Source organism: Necator americanus, chromosome X, assembly GCF_031761385.1.
Source record: "Necator americanus strain Aroian chromosome X, whole genome shotgun sequence".
Taxonomy (NCBI): Eukaryota; Metazoa; Nematoda; class Chromadorea; order Rhabditida; family Ancylostomatidae; genus Necator; species Necator americanus.
The window spans coordinates 22,991,332-23,016,592 of NC_087376.1; the positions used below are offsets into that span (position 1 = coordinate 22,991,332).

The 25,261-nt window shown below is 43.2% G+C and overlaps 2 protein-coding genes across 4 annotated transcripts in view; one reads left to right on the plus strand and one right to left on the minus strand.

The window, feature by feature from the left end:
- Positions 1 to 21,385, minus strand: part of RB195_024947 (uncharacterized protein) — a gene marked incomplete at both ends in the record, with an annotated part of 33,780 nt that extends 12,395 nt beyond the window's left edge. The window contains 10 exons of one of the 2 annotated variants that reach the window (XM_064212900.1): positions 2,858 to 2,907; positions 3,725 to 3,880; positions 5,790 to 5,917; positions 6,042 to 6,166; positions 6,223 to 6,378; positions 15,243 to 15,388; positions 15,442 to 15,591; positions 15,657 to 15,800; positions 18,287 to 18,387; positions 21,306 to 21,385. In XM_064212900.1, the coding sequence (XP_064068781.1) occupies positions 2,858 to 2,907; positions 3,725 to 3,880; positions 5,790 to 5,917; positions 6,042 to 6,166; positions 6,223 to 6,378; positions 15,243 to 15,388; positions 15,442 to 15,591; positions 15,657 to 15,800; positions 18,287 to 18,387; positions 21,306 to 21,385 (1,236 nt within the window). Of the gene's footprint in view, positions 1 to 2,857; positions 2,908 to 3,724; positions 3,881 to 5,789; positions 5,918 to 6,041; positions 6,167 to 6,222; positions 6,379 to 15,242; positions 15,389 to 15,441; positions 15,592 to 15,656; positions 15,801 to 18,286; positions 18,388 to 18,736; positions 18,790 to 21,305 lie in introns of those variants that run through there. The other variant, XM_064212901.1, reaches the window with a different exon arrangement.
- On the plus strand, positions 21,060 to 23,707 carry RB195_024948 (uncharacterized protein; the record flags this gene model as incomplete). Of its 2 annotated transcripts, XM_064212903.1 has the most annotated exons (5): positions 21,060 to 21,426; positions 21,479 to 21,910; positions 22,051 to 22,781; positions 22,890 to 23,280; positions 23,328 to 23,707. In XM_064212903.1, the coding sequence occupies 5 exons, from the start codon at positions 21,060 to 21,062 to the stop codon at positions 23,705 to 23,707; spliced, it is 2,301 nt and encodes a 766-aa protein (XP_064068783.1). The 2 variants fall into 2 exon arrangements, with proteins under 2 accessions (XP_064068783.1, XP_064068784.1); XM_064212902.1 differs by lacking the exon at positions 21,060 to 21,426 and having other exon boundaries at positions 21,517 to 21,910; positions 22,890 to 23,420.
- Positions 23,708 to 25,261: the final 1,554 nt, after the last annotated feature.

Here is a 25,261-nt window from a genome sequence, read left to right on the forward strand (position 1 = left end):
TCTTATTCCAACCTTCGCATTGCATCCTCGATCCTGGCCGTGAATAATTTAGGAGATGACGCCCTCGCTATGTGTTTGACTAAGCGTGAGTCTGGATTGGCTTCGAACAAGAACTGATACAGGAGAACGAAGGCAGTCCTAGTGCTAATACGTGCAATACATGTCTGTAGGTATCGGAATGGTTAGTATCGTGTTTCCGCGAAGAATTTCAAATCAAAAACTATTTTATTCATTAACTAAGAAATTAATCTGTATATTCACCAAATGACTCAATACCACAATCCCATCTACTAATAAGGGAGAAAATCCCACGCTAATAGAATCTGGGTTTTTAGAATCAAAGAAGGACAGGTCAGTTTTGACATCGTTTTAGGAATGCCACTTCTTGCTCGCTAAAAGTTGAACATGAACAAAAAAGATAAGCCAGTTTGACTAATTTAGGGACTATATGGTGGATGAGGTAAAACTTCCCGATTGAAATGGGCAATTTTTCATTTTTTTTTTTGAACAGACGTTGAAATGCGCCAATTTGTTGGCACGCGTAAGTAGGCGAGGAACCTATTGACCGAGGTTTTGTTACCAAGTTTTTGAGACCGTTTGCGTGTTTCACCCTCGAAGTGCTCTGCCATTTCAGCACAAGTCTGGTACGGTCCACTCTCGACCACTTCAACTAGGGCCTTTTTGATCACAATTGGTGGCGTTCCCCGTGGCCCCTCTTCAAGGTCCTCGTTGCCTTCTCGAAACCTCTGAAACCATCGCTAAGCATCCTGAATGGTGATGGAGATGCAAAAAGGGACCCTAGGTATTCCGGCACCTAATATTACCCTGTCAGACCCATCTCCACGCCAATGATGATATTCTAGCAGAATGGCAAAGTTCTGGTCGTTAATTTACTGTACAACTCTTGGAGTACCTTTATGCACTGGCCAAGACCAGACCGAGACATAACTCCACCATGTACTGTATCGCGATACTTCGATGAGTTTCGAAACTGTGTGAATGTGGTCAATCGTATTGAATCTTTTTCGAAACCCTTGTTTCTCGCATGGCTGTCTTTAGTCTAATGTTCTTTCAGTCCTGCTTAGGATTGCTCTTGTGAAAAGCTTGTATACAACAGACAGCATGGAGATTGGGAAAAGTTGCCAATGTCATGTAGATTCCCCTTCTTAAACAACAACACGACCTTGTTGGTCTTCCACTGTTTAGGAACCTTGCATTCTGACGGGCAACGTGTGAAGAGCCTCGCCAGAGTGTTGCTGAAAACTGGAGGGAGAGTCTTCGGATGTTAATACTGGAATCTGTGGAGAGCTGAAGCTGAATTTGAACATGAATCGTACGATTTCTTACCGACACGAAAGCACGACGTACTGCGGAAGGGAGAACCTCGTGGGTGATTTTCTCCACTCCGCTTCTCGATGAGGCTCTTCCACTTGAGTTGGGGTCCGGAGAACAGTTCTACTCTCTCTCTCTCTCTCTCTCTCTCTCTCTCTGATCTTCTTTTGTCTTCTCTCTGCAAAAGCTTGCGAGCTCGGGCGCAAGTTCCTGTTTGTCTGCGGCTCATGCGGTTCCACATTGACGTATTATCTCGAGAGTTTTTGGAGACAAGCGTCTCTTGGAGATTTTAAAACTCTCAGCATTCCTCGGCTATCAACGTTCAATGGGCCGATTGTGTTACTCGTCGATGTACCCCACTGCGGTATCCTCCTAAAAGCTCGGTTGCGTAGCCAAGAGATCCCCGTTAATGATAGTTTTGGGACTTCGGTCGCTGAACATTGCAAACATTGCAGCCTTCTCCTCTTTCCATATGAAGAAAATCTTTCTCGAAGAGCAGTGGTCCAATTCCGTTCGGAACTTTACAAAAGCCATATCCGTCTGGCCACAGCGATATCCGTCGCGTTTGTCTAGATATTGCCCTGAGGAAGTCTAGAAATCCTGTCTTTTAGTTTTAAAAGGTCAGAGATACAGAGGGTCCTTCTGTTACGCATCCATTTCCAATTCAGACGACCAGCTTTTTATCACATTCTTCTGTTCCGGTGTATTCACCTGTTTCACAAGTAGCAACATCATTCGTGAGTTCCACATGGAAACAAGTTAGGCTGCAAAAAGCTTAGGACTTACGATAACGACAGTCCTCATCCCCGTTACTTTTGAAAACTGAAATGTCCATGTTTCCAACAAAAATTTTCATATATGTAATTCGAAACTAGTGGATGCGCCCTTCTGTCATGCTTCACGTGAGAATTTTTCCTGCTTCTGATACGGCTACAAATCTGAGCTCACCTCTTATTACAAAATTTACCCTCAGAATTTCCATTCCAAAATTCCATAAGATGTGTGATTCCCCCAAAAAATTTAGTAGCACTTGAATTATCTCCTAGCCGTTGAAGCAGCGTATCATCGGCAGTAGAACGGCAGAGTCTGCTATTTAGTTACAAACGAAGATAAATCTCCACAGGATACACTCCACCACTAATTGCTCAGACAAGGTATGCTCGAAAAATCTAGGGGTTCCCCTTTACACCCAAGTCACACTTGTCAAATGTTTTGGATGCGTTTGAGAGAAGATATACAAACCATTTTCGTACTTAAAGGCGTCACCCCATGAATCTGAGATGGTGGGGGTCGTAGATTATGGGAAGGAGGGTAATTCCGTCCATTTCTTCCTAATTGCCCTAAAAAACGGCCCGGAAGATGCGGCGCGTGCACAGAGCTAGCGCACTCCAATCGAACTCGTTGTGGAAAATAGCTCCCCGGAACGCTCGAAGGTACCTAACGACCCCCCCCCCCCCAACAGCAGTGCCTAGGAAACAAATTTTTGCTTTACCTCATGAGTGCAAACCGAGTTCTCAAAACTCACCGGAGCATCAGTGGTAGGGCGACGTGAAGATAGTTTAGGATGACCAGATTCTGAAAATAAAAAGTCTGGTGAGAATTTATTTCAGTATGCAAATAGAATGCTTTCTATATTTTTTAATTACATTACGAAAAGTAGTAGCGGTCGAACACTTGCGTTCACAAACGTGCCATAAACTTAATTAGTCCCTATAATCGCTATGAGATATCGTGATATTCGCTTCTTCTCCAGCAATTTCGAATAATCCCACAAAAAAAAAAAGATTTTATACGAGTTTACAAGTGAATATACCAATACTAGCAAGTCAGATTAAAACACAAAAGGAATCTGATCTGAATTCCGAGTCTCATATAGTGACGTGTCCGAAAGAATTATGGATTGTACGAATTGGTACAATCTGATGCTCAACAACCTATGACCTTTGAGATATCCATAGTCTGAAGGTCAATCAACTGATATGAGCAACAGTCTCAAGATTTCTCGGATTTAAATGCATCGGAAAATTGATACCCCACCCTGCGCCTCGGAAAGTTCCAGTCCATTTGCAGAAACTAAGCACCATCTTCAAAAAGAAAAAGATTCAAAGAAAACAGACAGTTTGAAAGGAATTGAGAAATATTGGAAGGGTTCGATGATCTGGAAACGATGTTACGTTGTTTCTAGCTTGCATCCGATAAATTTATGCAAGAATATAGTGAACGAAAGCGTGCTACTCCAAAGGTGTTCCCGAAAAAAACCCTACGAATGAAATCAACTGCACAATCCAAAATTTCAAAAATTTGACAAGAACTACAACCCTAATAGAACAGTGGTACCACGCCTTTGACAGAACCATGAAAGTTTAGAAGGTAACGTATAAAAAATACTTGCCTACTCCTTGCTTTCCGTCCTCAGTTGCAAACCCTTCAGTGGGGAAGGAAGTCTTTTCCGTTTTTGTGGTTAAAAATAGAGCAACGGGCGACACAGACGCTGGGAATGACTCGAAGACAGATGTCGAAAGATGTAGCGCAAGGCAGTCGACGTATTCTGGAAAAATATCCACCGTAAACTACAAAAGTCGCGAGCGATTACTATTATAGATCACTATTCAATGAATATTAAATACCGGATTCATGTATACGAGTCTGACTGCTACCTGCACGTAGTGGTCCTGTTTCACTAAACGTAATGAGGCGAAGATAGTTGGCTACGCGATAGGGGGAGGGGAACAACAGGGGGAGGAACTTGGCTAAATGTCGCTTGGATACCCTTTTCACGACTGCGGCATCGCAGAGGACGTAAACTCTGGATCGTAAGTGCCCACGCACCCATAGAAACCGCTAAGGACAACAATAAGGACTTCTTGTATGGCGAACTCAATGCGTTCATGTCTAAAATACCTAGCCAGTACGTGGTCATTGTCGGAATCGGCGCAAGTTCAAAGATGGGATTTGAACAACAATCCGATGTGCTAGGAAATTGGTTCTATCCAGCGGAGCTCACGTCGGATAATGGTAACCTCTTCTCTCTTCTTTTCATATAAACTCAAACGTCAGCTCCACTACGTTCTGACGAGGAACATTCCTCAGTCACATATCCGAAAATCCAGAGATGTTTGGGACATTACATTAGACTCTGACTACCTCCAGTTCTCAGCCTTGAGATACGGTTCCACAAGAGAAACCAAGGAAGATTTTCGGATGAGGAGTTCCTCTTCAACCGAAAATCGACATAACGGGTCTGAAAAACGAATAATGCAGAACGAATATCCACCAACGTGTGTCAATTCATGGTGGAGTGCGGACCAGGAAGAAGTTTTGAAAGTCAGAAACATTTCCGGTTCATCGTCTTAGCACCTTTAAGGTGCCTCTTGATCGATCTCGTGTACGATGTTGTTGACAATGTTGTTATATTCGCGGAAAGCAGCGCTAAATTTCAACATGTTGTCAACGTTGTATCGAAGCTGGCTGCAGCCTATGGACCACACTTGCGCCCTGATAAATGCAAACAGATGTGGGTATCTTTGAGACCTCGAACGGGAATCAGGGTGGACGGACAACTGATCGAACTCGTCGATGAGTTTCGTTACTTGCTCTGTACGCTGGAAATCAACGGTAGCTTCGAGAAAGATATTCAGCAAAGATCCACCAAGACTATTTCTGCATTTAACTCCTTAATCAAATGCTTGTGGTCGACGTCCATCACCAACGTGGTCAAGCGAGTCTACCTATCCGCAATTCGCTCCATCATGATGTACGGATCGGAGACTTGGGCAGCACCATCTAAGGTAATAGAGAGACTTGATTGCATGGAAAGGAAGCTGTTTAGACTACAGCTACTTGGTTACATTTGACTTATGGTATGCCACAATGAAGATTGTTACGAGGAAATAGATGTGGTGTCCCGGCGGATGACACGTAGAGGATATCAGCATCTTGCACCGCTATCAAAAGTGGCTAGAGAAAATCGTCTTTGCTTTTTTGATCATATATTAAGGAGACAGGCAGATCGCTACGTTCAACGAGTTTCGAGGAGGTAATCGGGTTCAAGCCGAAAAAGGTCATCTCGTCGTAAACGGAAGTTCTGGACTGAGGTGGCAAAAGAGGACCTGAGAACATGGATAGGGAGTTAAAGCGAGATGTCAGGATTCGAAGAAATGGACGACGAATGGATTGATTCCGTGCAGACTCTCACAGATGCTCGAGAAGTTTGTGCAGTGTTGTGTTCAAGGACAACACACCTCGGCGAAGATGCGGGCAATTGCCTCAGCCGGTAATATCACCTCGCCAATTAAGTCAAGGTCAGTTAAGCACAACCAACAATTTGTACTCAGTTCCTTTTCGCCAAAAGCAATACTATCCATTTTGCGTCCATAGTCAAGCTCAGTCTAACTGCGGCATGGAAGTTGTTGCGGAAAGGCGCAGAATAACAGAGAATAAAATATGAAAGCACCTACCACCGTCTATAGGGTGAGGGCATTTACACTCATACGAGGCGTTGTATAGGGTGGAGGAAATGAGCATATAACTGGATTTGTCAATAATACACTTCGCCTGTTGACCAAATATAGAACAAGCGGTATCTCTAAAAATCGTACATAATAAAAATGTTTGGAGAAATGCAAAATTACGTCAAATGTACATTCACTTTTTGTAGAACACTTTCTTTAGAACTATTCTTGACATCGAAACTAAGAATGGCTACTTACCCAAGACAAACATCTACAACATTACATACAGATCCCACAAAGCCCTGCATGCATTCACAAGTTATTCTATCATCTTGAATAACGCACTCTCCATTGGCACAAGCAGGTTCACAGATTGCAACAACCTCCAAGACACATCGAAAAATTAAGTGAAACCAAAATATCCATAGAAACGATGTACCGATTCGCATAAAATACCAGTGAATGGCGGGGCACAATCACAGTGAGCTTCTCCATCCTGTGAGCGACAGCTGCCACCGTTTTGACAAGGAACAGATCCACACTCCTCCACCTCACAATTGACCCCACTGAAGCCATCACGACACAAGCACGCTGCCTATAAGCATCGGTAAAGAACAGTAAAAAAAGTCTGAAGAATAGAATTGCAACGTGTTTGTATTCTGAACATCACACAAAATAAGTTGTTACCTATTGTTTGAGTGATAGAGCGACTCCAAAACTCCACAGAACTCTGCACACTCGAGTCCAATTAGCGAATAAATTAATTTAAAATTGAGAAATATGTTTTTTAATTTTACGTCCTGGTACGACACCGTCAGAAAAGAAAAAGCACCGAGAAGGAAAACGACTCGGACAACTATCTATACAACGCACGTATATTAGCATCATTCTGTACGTCCAGCCTTAGCCGCACATAGGACTTCTTGTAGTGCTCCTTTCACTGGCCTTCACTGATCAATAGAAATTGAAAGTAGTGACATTTTCTGTATAGCTAAATTTGTATTTTTCTAACGACGATTTCATGGCTTTTTTTTTTGAAAATCTAAACATTGTTGAAATAATGATGAAATGAAATGATAATTACATAGTTTTCTTTTTAAATGCAACAGTACTACATTTGGAGAGTATTCATACTTACACCTATATTCCTTTGATACTGCCAAAATTTGGAAACATTAACCGATGAGTTTTTCTCCTCTTTTAAAGATAAGGTTGATAAAGATAAGATTCTACCTCAAATCACTGTTGGCTACTACTTAAGCAGTTGTTTGCATCCGTTTTTCCAATTTCTGAAGGAAGGATCTGACCAAATTGAAGGCAGAAACGTGCAGGGAAATAGACATACGCGAAGTAGATAAGGGTGCAACGCAATACATGAAGTTGTCATGAGACGCTATAAAAGGGTTCACAACGTCTGAGCTACCTCTTGATAAAAACACTAGGAGCTTTTGCGAGGCAGTTCACTACTGAGATGCACCAGTCCAACCCCGTGGACCCGTCCCAGACCATTTTATTGTCTTCTGCTGTCGGCGCACCAATCCGACACCATAAGACCCATTTCGCATCATTTTATTTCTTCGCCGCGCAGCACACCTATTTGGCGTCGTTGGACCCGCAAACATACGTGACAGAATAAACCCGTCATTATATAGCATGACAGAATGCAGTCATTGAAGATCTTATAATCCAACCCAAGTGCGACATTATCAAGCTCAAAGAGACGACATGATGCCAGTCATTGAAAGACCTATTTGACACTGGAGAAGAACCATTCCTAAGAAATAGTAGTAGAAAGCAGCGATAGAGGAGTAATTGGTGGAGTTGGTGCCCTCGTCAACACGAGTACAGCCAAGAACCACTCTTTCAAACAACTTACGATCCGAATTGAACGTCTGAGGTTGCGGAGATGCTGATTAATGCTAGCGTCGACTGTCGTCGTTGTTTACGTTCCAACATCAAGTTACGAAGAAACGGACCTAGAGAAATTTTCAGGTAAAGTCATACCTTCTACAAGGTCATAGTTATCGATTTCAACGCTAAAATTGGCCACGGAAAAATTTCACACCGGGATCTAGTGTCTGCAATGGAACTACCAGGAGAGACTTTATTTTGAGTTTGTCGACTAACACCACCTAAGGAAACCGTTGCGTCCTTGATGAGCAATTATTGCGTGTTCGAAAAGCAGTGCTTAAAGTATACCAACTGATAAACACTCTACAACGACAGCCTTATATATGGATATATGTACATATATGTATATATATATATATATATATATATATATATATATATATATATGTATACATATATATATGTACATATATATATATATGCACATATATATATATATGTATGTATGTATATATATATATATGTATATATATGTATATATATATATATACATGTGTATACATATACACATATATATATATGTATATATATATATGTATATATATGTATATATATACATATATACACATATATATATATATATACATATATATATATAGGGGCCGGTCACATGATCATCTCCAGAAATGACATCAATGATACACACTGTACCACCCAATGCCGAGCGGCTGTGAACTCTGCGGGCAGCCTTAGCTATCCAACAGAAACTCACAATTTCACAAATACTAGGTTGAGCATGGGAGAGGCTTGTGTGAGCATACCGTACGAAAAAAAGCACACCATCGTCAGTGAAAGGTATTGCCTGATGTATGTCGTTGTTGCACCAAAGTTCTGTATGGGATTGGTGCATCGCCTCCTCCGAGGGTAATTTCCTTTCTCACGGAAAGGAGGGAAAGCTACAAAGATGAAGAACACTAGAGAGGCCCTTCACTCGTTATTTGTAGTAATGCAAGGTTCTTAGGCAATGGGAAACCAGTAAAACCGTGCACTTGTACAAGAAGGAGATCCACATGACATCGCCAACTATCGCTCAATCTGTTTACCTGCCATCTTCACAACACTAATCCTAAAGAAGACTGAAAGAACATTAGATGAAGGGCAGCTTAGCGAGTAACCAGGGTTTCGATAAGGGGAAAAATTTTTGCCACCTACACCCCGCTCCAAACCTCATAGAATTATCACTGCAGTACAAGATGACGCTATCCCTCACTTTCATCGACTCGAAGAAAGCCCTCGATTGAGTTGAAACGAAAGAACTCATGGAAGCCTTGTACAACCAAGGAGGCCCTATTCCATGCACAAAGATACTTCGCGTTTTATAGATCAACCAAAATTTCCCCATTCTACGAAAGAGAGAAAGAGAGGGATTCGTCACTTTAACACAATCTCACCCAAAATATTCAGTGCCACTCTCGAGAACGCGATGGGAGGATTGTAGTGGGATAATATGGGAGTGAAAGTTGACGGCCGGCATTTACATCTTTCTTCGTTTCGCTGATGACATCGTTCTGATAACAAATGCTTGTTGAATTTGACGAAACGTATGAAGAAGCTCCAGCTGAACCTGGGCAGGGCAACGTTTGTGATGAACAGGCGGGTTTCTGATGCCATTCACGCCCACTGGAACGAATATGTCCATATGCGTCAGCTATAGTAGGGTCAAAATGACATGAAGCACGTACGCAAGCGCAAGCGGCTTCTCTCGAGGCGTTTCAGTGGAGCGTGGTGAAACCCTTGCTGGTATCACCGTCCGCTGCAGTTTGCGAAAGTCCCACCTTAGTCCCAAGTGATGCCTCCACCGCGCCTTTGAAAGCATATAAGAGCATCGAGGATGTAGTGAAAAGGAGTGAGAATATCCGGCTCCGTGCCCAACTATTCAACACCACTGTTCTTCCTGACTCGATTTACGCTGTAAGGAAAATGCGATCAGCGTCGTATGCAGTTGAAAGGGTGATGCTAGGAGAACCCCGCTTTATGCAAGTTAAGGAAAGGATTCGACGTTCACCGCTACGTCACCTATGGTAGACCAAAGATACTGCCGCATATTAAAATAAAATATGCCGGAAAAATAAAATTAGGTGGGCCGAACAAGTGCCGTTTTGACAACAATCGTTGGACCAGGACCGTGAGTGGCTCGATATCACGCGACATCGAACACCCCCTGGAATACCGCCGACGCGATGGTCACATCTCTTTATGAAGTCCTTCAAATAAATACGATGCTTTTCAAGTCCATCGCGAGAAGAGAAAGTCACTACGCAGCCTCGGCGGGCGATCGGAACAAATGGAAGTATTACTGGTGCTCGCTCGAGCAAATCGATTAACAACAGGAGCTCAAGTGAAACGGATGATACAGGGATATGTATAACATACTTACTTTGACTTAATCGGCGGGCTGATATTATCGCCTGACACGATCATCCGCATCTTCACCGAGGTGTGTCGTCCTTGAACATAGCTCGACCCAACCTTCTGCGAAAGCATGCATGCAATCAATCCATTCGACGCTACTCCATCCAGTGCGAAACCTGACATCTCGCCTGAACTGTATCTCCACGCCGAATGTTCTCAGGTTCTGTTTCACCACCTCATTCCAGAACTTTCGTTTACGACCAAGTCGCCTTTTCCAGCTTGAACCCAACGAACTCCTCAGAACTCGTTGAACGAAGCGGTCTGCCTGTCTCATTAATACATGATCAAAGGAGCGAAAACGACTTTCTGTAGTCACTTTCGATGGCGGTGCAAGATGTCGATACCTTCCACGTGTCATCCACCAGTACACCACATCGGATTGTGCGTAAAGATCATTGTGACATGTCATAAGCCCCAAGTAGCCAAGCAGCCGTCTAAGCAGCTTCCTTACCGTGCAACCAGACCTCTCTAGCACCGTAGACGGTGCTGCCCAACTCTTCGATCCGTACATCATGGTAGGGCGGATTGCGGATACGTAGGCTCGGAGCTTGACTTCGTTCGTGATGGGGGTCAACCACGGGCATTTCGTTGAAGAGTTAAACATAGAAAAGGCCTTAGGATCTTTGCTGAATATCTTCTTCGTAGCTACCGTTGATTTCCAGCGTACAGAGCAGGTAACGAAACTCATCGAGTTCGATCAATTGTCCGTCCACCCTGATTCGCGTTCGAGGTCTCAAAGATACCCACATCTGCCTGCATTTATCAGGGAGTAGATGTAGTCCATAGGCTACAGCCAGCTTCGATACAAAGTTGACAACCGCTGAAGTTTCGTACTGCTTTCCGCGAATATAACAACATTGTCCGCGTACTCGAGATCAGTCAAGAAGCCTGATGCTGCTAAGACGATGTCGGCAGGATACTGATCAACTGCTCTTCGCATGGTCATCGATAGCGAAGTCGATCCAAGATAATCCACTCCAAAACCTTGCACATAACAAGCAGCAGTGAGATTCATCGATAGTGGAGTCCGTGACGGATAACCACTTGTGGTCAGGAATTATGATAGCGTGTCTCCACGAGTCAGATATTCTTTCGTCAATCCATATTAAACAGTTGATCTTCCTCATCGCACGGATTCCAGTGGGAGGACAAAAACACTGACTTGACACATCGGCTAGCCCCCGTATGTCATTTTATAGGCTAGTTACAGGTTAGTAAACCTCAAACGATTCTGAATTAAAGTGAACGCGGTGGGGCATCCAAAGCAAATTGATTAACGCCAGACACCTCATCCTTTATCTTCAAGGTGAACAAAAAAGAATGTAATGTTCACAACACTAGACTGCTGTCTATAGATTAACTGAAGGTTGCGTAACGACAACAAAAATCCTATGTTTTGGTAACTCACACAAGGGATACGTGTTTTCTGCAATGCAACTGCTTAGATATCGCAACCCTCTTGAGAGGGCGGCTTGTTGGTGTTTATTCAGCAATGTACGACAGTTCAGTGTGACGAAACATACTGTTCTTGCCACAGTCTTTACAATTTCTTTAAGCATTTGACTCGCCAAGTTAAGGGCTCTGGCGGAGTGCTGGGCGACAGCTTCTTTTTAAACCAATGCATGAGGACTTGTCCCATAACGCTGTGTAAGATATGTTGCTCGAACATTCCCAAACGTGCATTGAGTGAGTGATTGTGTTTACTACAAGCGGGGCCACTGCAAGCAGGTAGCAAATAGGCTCGTATACGCACAATTCCATAAATCACTGTTTCACGTGTGCTCCTGTGATTCGTCGATTTGCTCAAGCGGACACCAGTAATACTTCCTTTTGTCCCCAACGCGCGCAAGGGTTACCCAATGGATTCTCTTCCGCGAGCGCGACTCGATGACCATCATATACTTCTTTGAAGGACTTCGTGGAGTCGCTTTATACAGTGTCTGTTATATTAGATAACAACAACTGCAGTGTTCAAATAAACAAACGTGAAGGAGCAAGAAAATGTTCTATGCAATTTTTAGAAATTATTCATCCATGTAGTTGTTTTCTTCTAAGTCGTAATTATCTGAGAATGGACCTAATTGGCGGGCTGATCACATCGCCCTCACACCGCCCGCGATTACCCGCATCTTCGCCGGGTGTGCCGTCCTCGAGCATAGCTCTGCCCAACCTTTTCGATCTTCTGCGAAAGCCTGCATGGAATCAATCCATTCGCCGCTATTCCATATCCCTCAAAGTCGTACGCTTCGCCTAAACTGCCTGCCCGCACCGAGTGTCCTGAGGCTCACGTTCACCACCTCAGTACAGAACTTGGCCAGGTGGTTGGCCAGGTGGTTGAACTTGGCCAAAACGTTTTTGGCCAGGTGGCTTCGGCGATCTGCTGGTTTCTTTCATATATGATCAAAGAAGCGAAGACAATTTTCTGTAGCCACTTTCGAAGGGAGTACAAGATGTTGATAACTTCCACGTGTCACCCGCAAGCATACCACATCTATTTCCGCGTAAAGCTCTACATTGTGGCATGCCCTGGGCCAAAAGTAGCCAAGCAGTCGTCTAAGCACCTTCTTTCCGTGCAATCAAACATCTCCACCACTGTAGATGGTCTGCGCAAGTCTCCGATCTGTACATCATGATTAGGCGAATCGCAGATAAGTAGACTGGCAGCTTGACTTCGTTGGTGATGGGAGTCGACCACAGGGATTTCGTTAAGGAGTTAAATGCAGAAATAGCCTTAGTGCATATTTGCTGGATATCCTTCTTGCCGTTGTTCTTCAGCATACAGCCCACGTAACAGAACTCATTGACGAGTTCGTTCAGTTGTCCGTCCATCCTAATTCCCGTTCGAGGTCTCGAAGAGATCCACATCTGCTTGCATTTATCAGGGCGTAGATGTAGTCCATAGGCTTCGATACAAGGTTGACAATATGTTGAAGCTTCTTAATGCTTTCCGCGAATATAACAACATCGTCCGCGAGATAAGTCAAGGGGCACCCTAATGGTGTCATGACAATGTCGGCAGGACACTGATAGACCTTCTTCGCATGATGTCATCGATAGCAAAGTTGAAAAGGAAGAGTCCTGCCACTGCCCCTTGTCGTACTCCAGTTACCACTTCAAACGGTGTTGTACATCCGGCTGGTGTTCGAACTGCAGCAGTTGTTCGTTGATTCATGTCATCAAGCAAGCCAGCGAACTTTCCTGGTACCATCGGCGCGGAGCGCGTTGAGAAGGCAGCCTCGATGAGGAGAGTCGGAAGCGGCTTCAAAGTCCAGAAAGGATAATTGCATTAGCTTCGAATACCGCTGCCACACTTCGTTCATTCTCCTCACAATAAACACCTGATGAATCGTCGATCAAACAGGAGGAAAGTCGGCTTCTTCGTCGCAGGTTGTTTCTTAGCGATGTTTGATTAGCCGATCCGCCCTAACATCCTCTACATTACACGCAGCAGTGATAATTCTCGGCAACTCCTGGGTTCCGTGACAGATAGCTTCTTGTGGAGAGAAATTATGACAGCGTGTCTCCAAGAATCACGTATCCTTTTGTCTATCCATATCGAGCGGATGATCTTTGTCATCTCACGAATCCCAGACGGAGGAAGATATTTCAGTATTTCTGCGATAGATCCGTCGTCTCCACCAGATTTTCCATTTCTCATCTTTTAGATACAGACCAGAACCTCCGTCTCGGTCGGTGGTTCCTCATTAACCGAATATGTCCGTCTGTGAACATAATTTCCCTAAATTGGAAGGGTTGCTTCGTCGACAGCCACTACATTGACAATGTTGAGGACTGAAGAACATTTTTTAATCTCGCCGTTATACTGCTTTAATGAAGCATAGACTTTCCACCGGTTCTCGTCCTCGCACCCCTGTTCAAATTCTTTCGGTCTTGACGTTCACTCGTTATTGCAGTCTTGTTACAGTTGACGACGCAATTTTCTTCTCAGATGCCTCTCCTGGCTGAAATCACCAGTGTTGCGAGCAACAAATACAGAATTGTACGTCGAAATTCTCTCTGCAGGTGCAATTCAAACTTCTTTTGCGGGATTTGAACCGAAAGTGTTTCCACTGCTGCGCCCTGTATGTACTTTGTGAAGGAATCCGCATAGCAAATCTCCTTTCTGATCGATACTCCAACATGAATAGACACACATTGGGGGGATTCGTTCTGCATTCTTCGTCTTTCAGACATGCCATGTCGATTTTCGGTTGGGAGAAACTCGTTGGTTCCTCTTGTGGAACCGTATGTTAAGGCTGCAAGAAATGGGCGGTGGTCAGTTGAATGTAACCTCCTAAACAGCTATGCATTTTCGGATATCTGACCGAGGAATGTTCCTCGTCAGAACGTAGTCGAGTTGACGTTTGAGAGTCCTCATCTTCCGTTTGCGCTGCTCTTCAGGTGTTAAAACGGTTGACCCCCGCCACATGAGCCGGCTTCGATGATTCCTTTTAAAAGTGGACGCGATGATGAGACCCTTCTGTTCACATAAGTAAGCCAGATGGTTACCATTATCCGACGTGAGCTCCGCTGGATAAAACCATTTTCCTAGCACATAGGATTCTTGTTCAAATTCCATCTTTGCGTTTGCGTCGATTCCGACAATGATCACCTGCTGGTAGGGTATTTTAGACATCAACGCATTGGGTTCACCAAGGAGGCGTCCTTATTGTTGTCCTCGGCGGTTTCCATAGGTGCGTGAACACTTGAGATCCAGAGTTTACGTCCTCTGCGATCACGCGGTCGTACAAGGGTGCACCTAGATGACGTTGAGCCAAATTCCTCCACCAGATTGTCCTATGTGCTGGGAAAATGGTGTGCTAGGAAATTTATAATCGTTACTTACAGCTATCCCTCTACACATAGAGATGGGAACACACGTAAACGGTGTGCCCAGACTGGAAAATAAACTGCGAAAGATTATATATATATATATACGTATATATATATATATGTATATATATATATATATATATATATATATATATATATATATATATATATATATATATATATATATATATATATGACGTATATGTTACATAGGTTATATAGCTCCTGCATTCACAATACACACTCGAGCGCCTGATGGCATATGCTATGCATTGAACACAATATACGAAGAAAATAACAAACCGATTCTTCATGCGTCACAACACAAGTTCCATTATTCTGACAGATGAAATCAGCACACGGGCTAACAGTCCACAACCGAGTCTCCAGCAAGTGTGAAGAATCCGTGCTATCGAGTTCAAGTAGTGGAAAATGTGGATCGGTGGATACTAAGCAAAGAAATTAAGAAGAATTAAGAATCAAAAGAATTGATTACACAGACCATCTTGAATATGCTCCCAATTCTCCACCTCAAGCGCACAACCGCATCCGAGATTACTAGATGAGAATGAATTTTCAGAAAAATGAGGTGGACAACCAACAGGGACTTCGTTCTGTACCCGTATATTTCGCAAACAAGATGGACCATGCTCTTAAAAGCTAACTCATCAGTGAGCTACGTTTTCGATAGAAATTTCACCGTTTAAAGAAAGTTACCAGATTGTAATCGTACAGAAAATGTCCGCGGACTCGTAGACGGAAAAAGAATTTGAGAGTTTTTTGAGGAGATGGTGCATAACAAACTATCAGACTTTAGCACCCACTGAAATTGAGTCCATGTTCCATTCGATAAAGGATGTCCTGTAACGTAGTTGATGGATATAAATTCTTGTTGATGCAAACTTCAAAAGCAGTTCCAACTGAACTCTTCTGCTACAAGTCGCTAGAACTTTTCACTGATGGAATCAGAAATTAAAATAGGTCACTGCATCCGCCGAAGTTATTTCTCAACAAAATCAAAAAAAGGCGACGGCTTCCTACTTGGCTGATCGCAAAAATTACAAACTTTCGCGTATGCATAAAGACGCTACCAAAACCAATAGAAATGTGCTCTCAATTGTCGCAATGCTACATTCCAATGGTATTTTCTAACGCAAACACTCATTAGCTCTGTTACTTTAAGCAGAGATACCTACATTGATTTATCTCGTTTTTATGCTATCTTCTAAGTTCAAAAAATCATTGCTAGGTCCTCACTAGGGATCTCGCAAACGCTGGTTGCGAATCGTTTACATCGTAATATTGTTTTGTTTACTTCTTTGTTTTTGTGCAGTTGCTCACTTCACGGCTCGCTCTCATTTAGAAAAGAGAGCAGCTATTTTGTACTAGACTGGAAAGTGAAAAAGCCCAATGATAAAAATTTTTTTTAAGCGAAACTAAGAGAACACATACTATTCGTTAACGTTTGGTGACCACTTCTAATCTTTTGACATATCTAGTGGTCTACAGTGTTGAAAGTACGCTGGTGTGCAAAACGTAAGGACGAGACAGGTAAAGTAACATAACACATTAACTCGGTGGAAATGGAAACCGGACGCCAGAATGGAGCTGGCCCAGCAACACAAATCAGTTGAAGGGACAGGAAAGACTGTGTGTGTTAATCAGAGAGCTGCTACGATGCACTATGATGGTGTTCTTCATAACAACATAGCCTGTAGAAAACATTTGGATGACTTCATTCGTAAGAATCATCGGGAAACTGGAAGGACGAAGTGTGACGAGGTGCATTGTGTGCATTGTCCAACAGGCAAGAACGGACCCACGTCTGTTGCTTCTATGCGGTGACGCATTGTCACCCATGAAAATGTGACCAGTTCCGTTCAGTTTCAGTTCCGCCAAGTTGTAAAAACGTTATTATTATTATATTTATTATTTATTTCGTCCCTAAGTTTAGCAACACACATCGTACATCCCGTTGCCTTGGTGAGACCTACATCTGCTTAGATTTATCAGAGTCTAATCGAGTCTGTAGAGTGTAGATAATTTCGACACAAGACTGACGTTATGGCTTCATGCTGCTTGTAAGAAATTTTAATACATGATCAGTGTACTTGAGATCGACCAAGGTACATGCTGATGGTGCAACAGCGACATTAGCAGGACACAGTTCAGCTGTTCTTCGCTGATGTCACCGACCTCAAAGTTGAACAAAAACGCTGTTCCCAAAAATCTTTGTATCACTCCTGTTTCCATCTCCGAACGATGAAGTACATCAGCCTGGCGTTTGCGTTGTTTCGTTCGTTTGTTCTGCGAATTGTGTCTTTAATTAAGCGAATGAACGTGGCTGAAATTCCATCGGCGCAGAGCGCATTCAAAAGACAGCCTCGGTGGGTATTTTCCATAACGGTAATTACTTTTCAGCCGCATCCAATGAACTGAAACCCCTATTTTTTCACTCACTCTAGCCAATGTGAAGGGAAAGGCGTTATGGTTTTTTTTTGTTTTTTTTTTCTCACATTTTTGTGCACATCAATTTGATCTTGGCTACAGGAAACAGTCCAAAGTAAGTTGATTAACAACAATACATCGTAAAAAAAAGAAGAAAATCTCTATAAAAACCGGAAAAGATAAACGCTAGGAGAAACTCACTATTTTGCTCAATACCCCCAAAAACTCGTTTTTCTTCGACTATTTTGTTTTTGGAAACCTAACAATATGGTAAAGGGGGTATAGCCGCTCTAAAACTCACTATATACAAAATGAACCTGATTGAGCTGCGAAAGCAGCAGTTTCCGAGGAATAATGATAAATTTCGATGTTTACGGTGTCCTCCTTCAAGTTCATTTCTTTCGCCTTAAGCGATTCCGAATAAGAGCACATTCGATAATTTATCTTAGCAAATTTTCTACCGCATCTCTCCAAACTGTCCTTCTGTTTCTCTTATGACAAAGTAATGATCTTTGAAACAATTACACTCCAAATTAGTGCTAAAATTCGCACTCGAAATTCCCACCAAAAACGAAATTTTGTAAAAATCCCACCAGAAACGAAATTTTGTGAAAGAAATATTATACGGTGCTTAATTTTCCTCATTCTCGTGTATTCCCGATACACTTCACAGATGACAATTTTCCACCCACACTAAGACATTCGCCCAAACTACACACTATCCCACCGTTTTCACATCTCTGCAACATCTTCATATTGTACCTCTTCTCTTGCTTTTTTTTAGGTGTAGGTGAATTTCGTGAACCTTCAAAAAGTGAAGAAGAAGGAGACCAGGGTCCCCATTCCCCTTATCGCATCTATGCATAACAGAAACTTAAACGACGAAGAAAGGAACAAACCCCTGTCTGATACATTCGTAATATCCGAACATTTCCCAAGAGTAATCCCAGAAGAGCTGTCAACCACTGTTAAAAGGTTCACATGAGAAGTAGTTTGCGATCTGCAAAGAAAAGACCTCAGTGAGAGAGTAATTTCCAGCCAAAAAAGAGGGCAAAACTATTAGAAATGGTGTTTTAAGGACATTTTTAACAAGCGATTTGTGTATCAGTAGAATTGAAAGCTTCGTTGATCTCGTGATTCACTATGTCAAAGGAACATCGTCAAATTCCTTACTTTTTTATTTGTACCTGTATTGGTCATGTTGAACAAATACAGGTATAAATGACCGTAAAACTGATTTAAGGACGATAACGGATATGATACCACAAGAGAAAAGGCTCCTTTTAATAGCGCTCTTCTGGAAACCCGACACCAAAGGTACTCGCAAAAAGTTTGAGAAAAGCAAAAACCCAATTGTGCGAGGGAAGAAGAGTCGGATTTGAGCTGAGATGAGAGCCCGCATCCAGGGGTACGCATCAGGAAATACCCAGAGCGGCTATAAGAATACATCATCGGGAGCTGCGCCCATCGACTATTGTGCTGCGCAGCGGTCGACTGCGCCAGCGAACCGCTCCGCGGCGCAAGCAGAATGTCCCGCCCATCTTCTTTCCGCAGCTGAGCTTAGGCAGATTGACCAGCGATCTAAGAACTGCAAAATGCAGTAATCATTGCAGCAATTCGCGTAGATTGTGAACATGAACATGGAATGGTGTGTAGATTTCAAGAGATAGCTTAATTCTTATCGGATTCAAAACTAGAGATGCTTGGACTTATTTGATTTTGAAATCTTACTCGTAATCCACTTATTTTTATAATGGTACGTAACGATCACGTACCTTTGCGTACCAATGTTCCCGCAAGCACATCTTACGGATAGGATGGCGTATGATCGCCAGTCTACGATTGTTTCTAGTTATAGCGATTACTTAAAATAGAAATATACGAAGGGATATATATATATATATATATATATATATATATATACTAGTCTGAACTTCCGGCTAAAGCCGGACTTCAGACTTTCTGTGGTCTTCCCTTCGCTCGCCATCAGTGATAAATGAAAATTAGTAATAGTTGTTTTTCTGCAAAATTAGAACAATGTTTTTCCAACAACGCCCTCTTCTTGCTTTTTTTTAAAATAAATTTAAGCGGAAAACTTCATAGTCTTACTTCTATACGCGTCATTTTTACACTTGAAGAACATTCAAACCTTAGCTTCAAACACTCCTCCGATACCCATATAACGTGGGCGCAATTAAAAAACATTACTCAAAGTACGGGTTTTCCTTCTGATTTCCTTCAACAATTATCAAAGAATGATGTTTGAATTAAAATGACGTGAACAACATCAACGTACCTATAAAGATAACGTTCCACGTCAGATCATATAAACTGTTCGCTACTATCTAAGCAGCCGGTTTCATTTGTGTTTTCACTTTCTGAGAAATTCGTTTCGCACGCACCCACGCACGCACACACATACACACACAAACACACAAACACACACACACAGAGACTAGGTTTGTTATTATATGTCGTGGTCATGGTGGGTGGATATCATTATGCTATATAATAGCGGGCTTAGTCTGTCATGTGTGTGTCACGAAATTCGAAAAATCATACACGCATACAGAGACACGCACTAAGCTCGTTGCTATATATCATGGTCATGATAGGTGGACATCATTATCATTGCTATATAGTAACGGGCTCAGTCTGTCACGTTTGTGTGCATGTATCTGTGTGTGAAACGAAACGAAACAAAATGGGGTTCGATGGGTCTCTCCGGCGTCGGATTTGTGCGCCGCCGCCAGATAGCTATAAAATGGGGCGAGGCGGGTCCCACGGCGTCGGATTGGTGCGGAGTAACATCATGTGCATGCCGCGAAATGTGGATGATATTAGAACTATTTCATAACCGGTGCCACTGCCCGTGTTACATTTCACCTCTACGACTTCTCCGTTTATCTATTTCCTTGCAAGTCTGTCTCATCTTGGTAACATGCTTGCTCCAAAAAGTGGAAACACTAATGCAAACGGCTACTTAACTAGTACATGATCTGACGTAGAACGTTATCAGTACGATGATGTCGTTCACGTCATTTTATGTTAAAACATCATCCTGTATAACTAACTATAACTGGTGGGGGAAATAGGAAAAAAACCATACTCAGATTAATGCTTTCAAACAGTGTCTATATTATGTTGGTATCGAAGGATTGTTGAAGCTTGAATGTTCTTCAAATGTAGAAATGACGCGAATAGAAAGAAAACTATGAAATCTTTCGCCTAAATTTATAAAAACGAGAAGGCGTTAGAAAAGTACAATTCTAATTTTGCAGAAAATGCCACTACTATTAATTTTCATTGATCGGTGATAGCGAGCAGAGACAACACCACAGAAATTCTGGTAATATTATATATATATATATATATATACATATATATATATATATATATATATATATATATATATATATATATATATATATATATATATATATATATATATATATATATGGGGCCGCGTATACGAGTCTGATTGCTACCTGCACGTGGTGGCCCTGCTTTAACTAAACGCAATCAGGCGTTCGAGTGTACGCATTGGGAACGTACGAGCTATACAACCTGCACTGTTATATGGCGAAAGCTTCCCATACATTACAAAAAGGTGCTGTCGTCCAGCACACCGCCAAAGCCCATAACCTGAAAGTTCAACTGCCTGAAGGGAGCATGGAACCTTTGGCAACAACCATTCGTTTCGTCACGCTGAACTGCCGAACACTATCGAGTGAACTCCAACAAGCCGCTCTATCCAGACTTCTGCGATATCTCTGTGTGCCTTTTGCTACACTGCAGGAAACACGCATGAGAGATCGGCCCGTCATCAGCATCGAAAATTACACCATATACTGCGGCGGCGCTGATGAGAACAAAGTAGGTGGCTGCGCGATAGCTGTGAGGAACGATTACAAGAACCTGGTTGAGGAATTTGGCTCAACGTCGTCTAGATGCGCCTTTTTACGACTGCGGGATCGCAGAGGAAGTAAAGTCTGCATCGTAAGTGCTCACGCACCTACTGAAACCGCTGAGGACAACAGTAAGGATGCCTTCTATGATGAAGTCAATGCGTTGATATCTAAAATACTAAGCCAGCAGGTTCATTATCGGGATCGACGCAAATGCGAAGATGGGATTCGAACAGCAATCCGATGTGCTAGGAAAATGGTACCATGCAGACGAGCGCACGTCGGACAACGGTGACCGTCTGGTCGACTTGTGCGAACAGACGAGCCTCATCATCGCTTCCACGCTTAAGAGAAATCATCGACGCCATCAGCTCACGTGGCAGGGGTCAACCCTTTTAATGCCTGAAGAGCAGCGCAAGCGGAAGATGAGGACTCTTAAGCTTCAGCTCGACTACGTTCTGGCAAGGAACATTCTTCAGTCAGATATTCGAAAATCTAGAGCTGTTTGGGACGTCGCGTTCGACTCTGACCACCGTCCAGTTCTTCTCAGCTTCAAGATACGGTTCCAGAAGAGAAACCGAGGAGTTCCTCTTCAACCGAAAATCGACATGGCAGGTCTGAAAGACGATGAATGCAGAAAAAAATTTCGCCAACGTGTGTCTATTCATGTTGGAGTACGGACCAGGAAGAAGCTTAGCGATGCGGAGCGAGCTGAAGCTTAAGAGTCCTCATCTTCCGCTTGCGCTGCTCTTCAGGCGTTAAAAGGGTTGACCTCTGCCACGTGAGCTTCACAAAGTGCATCCAGGACGCTGCAAGGGAAACGCTCCCGGTTCTATTGCCGCGGAAGAAGTTTGTCTTTACATCTGCGGAAACAAAATCCACATACAGTTCTGTATGTGTCGGAAAGGAAAAGCGTCTTAGAAGGAAGCTGCGTCGTCAACTGCAACAAGACCGCGATAACGAGTGGACGTCAAGAGCGATGCAGTTTGAGAAGGCGTGGGAGGACAGGAACCCGCGGAAAGCCTATGCTCTACTAAAACAGTATAGCGGCAAAATGAAAAGATGTTCCCCTGTCCCCAGCACTGCCAATGGGATAGCTGTCGGTGAAGCAATCCTTCGAATTTGGAAGGAACACTTCAAGACCTTGCTGAACCGGCTAGTACCGTCAGCTCCTGAACTCGAACACGTTCATAGACCGACATATGCGGTTAACGAGAAGCCACCGACCGAGTCCGAGGTCCTGGTCTGTATTCAAAAAATGAAGAATGGAAAATCTGGCGGAGACGACGGGATTAGCGCAGAAATGCTAAAATATCTTTCTCCGTCTGGGATTCGTGAGATGACAAAGATCATCCGTTCAATATGGATAGACGAAAGGATACCTGATTCGTGGAGACACGCTATCATAATTCCCCTCCACAAGAAGTTATCCGTCACGGACCCCAGGAATTATCGAGGAATCTCTTTGCTGCGTGTTATGTATAAGGTATTGGAGCGCATTATCCTGGGCCGACTCTCGCGAAGAAACAACGCGCGACGAGGAAGCTAGCTTTCGTCCTGGCCGATCTACGACTGACCAGGTGTTCATCGTCAGGAGAGTGATCGAAATCTTGCAGCGGTATTCGAAGCCAATGCAACTAGCGTTTCACGACTTTCGCCTGCCTTCGACTCTCCTCATCGAGGCCGTCTTCTCAACGCGCTCCGCGCCGATGGAGTACCAGGAAAGTTCGTTCGCTTGCCTGATGACATGAATCAGCGAACAACTGCTGCAGTTCGAACACCAGCCGGATGTACAACACCGTTTGAAGTGGTAACTGGAGTAAGACGAGGGGCGGTGGCAGGACCTTTCTTGTTCAAATTCGCAATCGACGACATTATGCGAAGAACAGTCGACCAGTGTCCTGCCGACATTGTCTTAGCACCATCAGGGTGTCCCTTGACTGACCTCGAGTACGCCAAGGATGTTGCTGTATTCGCCGAAAACAGTGCGAAACTTCAACATGTTGTCAACCTGTATCGAAGCTGGCTGCAGCCTATGGACTACGCCTACGCCCTGATAAATGCAAGCAGATGTGGATCTCTTCGAGACCTCCAACGGGAATCAGGGTGGACGGACAACCGATAGAACTCGTCGATGAGTTCTGCTACCTAGGCTGTACGCTGAAGAACAATGGCAGCTACGAGAGAGATGTTAAGCAAAGATGCGCTAAGGCCACTTCTGCATTTAACTCCTTAACGAAATGCCTGTGGTCGACCCCCATCACCAACGAAGTCAAGCTACGAGTCTACCTATCCGCAATTCGTCCCATCATGATGTACGGATCGGAGACTTGGGCAACACCATCAACGGTTATGGAGAAGCTTTACTGCACGGGACGAAAGCTGCTTAGACGGCTACTTGGCTACTTTTAGGGTATGTCACAATGAAGATCTTTTCGCAGAAATTGTTGGATATATTGGTATCCAATAAAAAATTGTTCCTGGACAACTGCATCATACAGGGGAAATACGTTCCCATTCGTTTTAGGAAGCGTTCAGCGGAGGTGTCGTTTTCTATTTCTACACCCATTATGCTATATTCAGTGTTTTTGAGTGTTTCAAGCGTTAGTCTTTCGATTAAGTGTGACATGAATAACTGTTTACTTCTCGCTATATTTAAACTAGAGTCTTCAGCGAAACTTCTAATTGGTTTTTCCATAGGCTTTTAGAGCCTTATTGTTCAAATAGATAATCTCGACATACTGAGTTTTTTAGTGTTCTCTACGAGCTAGGTTTAATTTTGATGCATTCCCTACCTCTCGGTGTTTAGTAAAAAAGTTCTCTTTCCTGGCTTTTGTATATAGATATAGTTGTGTACTCTTGCATACTGTTTTTTTTTTCAATTCGTTTTGTCTTCCGATGTGATCACATGCAAAATCGCAGTTCCGACTTCTTTAAATCCTCTTCCTTTTTGAAATTTCTTCAACATCGTTGGCTGTATCTTCTGTCATCCTTTATTGCCGCTTATACATGATCATGCGAACCATTGGATGTAGTGGAGAAGCTTGGTTGTCTATTATCTGGTTTACAGATAAGAGACTAAGATCCTAAAGGATTCTTAGGGACAAACGAGAAAATAAACTAGTAGAAAAAGACCTGATAAAATGTAATCCTATTCATGCACTATTATATAATACTAAAGAATAATGAGAATCCAAAAAGAAAAAGAAAAAAGGCCGGGGAATCTTCCGCATACTGTAGAGAGAGTTCCATGCATGCTTTCACAGAGGACGCGTCGCGTCCTCATGTTACAAAATTTTTTAGACTGACTACATGCCGTCTTTAAGCAAACATGAGATTACAAAAAGATGTGCCGAAATCCAAAGAAGACCAAGTATTGCGAAGAATAAAAAGCTTCTGCAGTGTATATTATGGACGGGAAATTATGCCATTTTATGTCAGTAAGATATAGTTGGGTCAAAATGACATTAGGCACGGACAGTTGCACAAGCGGCTGCGCTCGGAGCGGCGCGGTGGAGCGCAGCAGTGGGAATCGGGGTGGGACAATGGCGAACTACAGAGGTCGGTGGCGGTAGCGAGGATCCTTACACAATCTTAACCGCTATGCTCTACCCCACCGCTTCGAGCGCAGCCGCTTGCGCAATTGTCCGTGCCTCATGTCGTTTTGACCCAACTATACTTGGTTATGAATTCCCCATTACTCTTTACCACTGCCTCCCAACTTCCCAACAGATGGTACCGCCTCGCCGAAAGAAAGGGGTTCTCACAGAAGTTCTTGCTGTTTTAAAGGCATCACCCCACGAATATGACGTAATGAGGGTTTCCGATGGTCAAAGACTATACGGGATCGTTGATTGCAGAAACGGGTGGGATCCCGCTCATCTCTTCATAATTGCCGTAAAAAACGGCCCGGAAGATACGACTTCGATCGTTCCGGGGCGCTATTTTCTACGACGAGTTCTACTG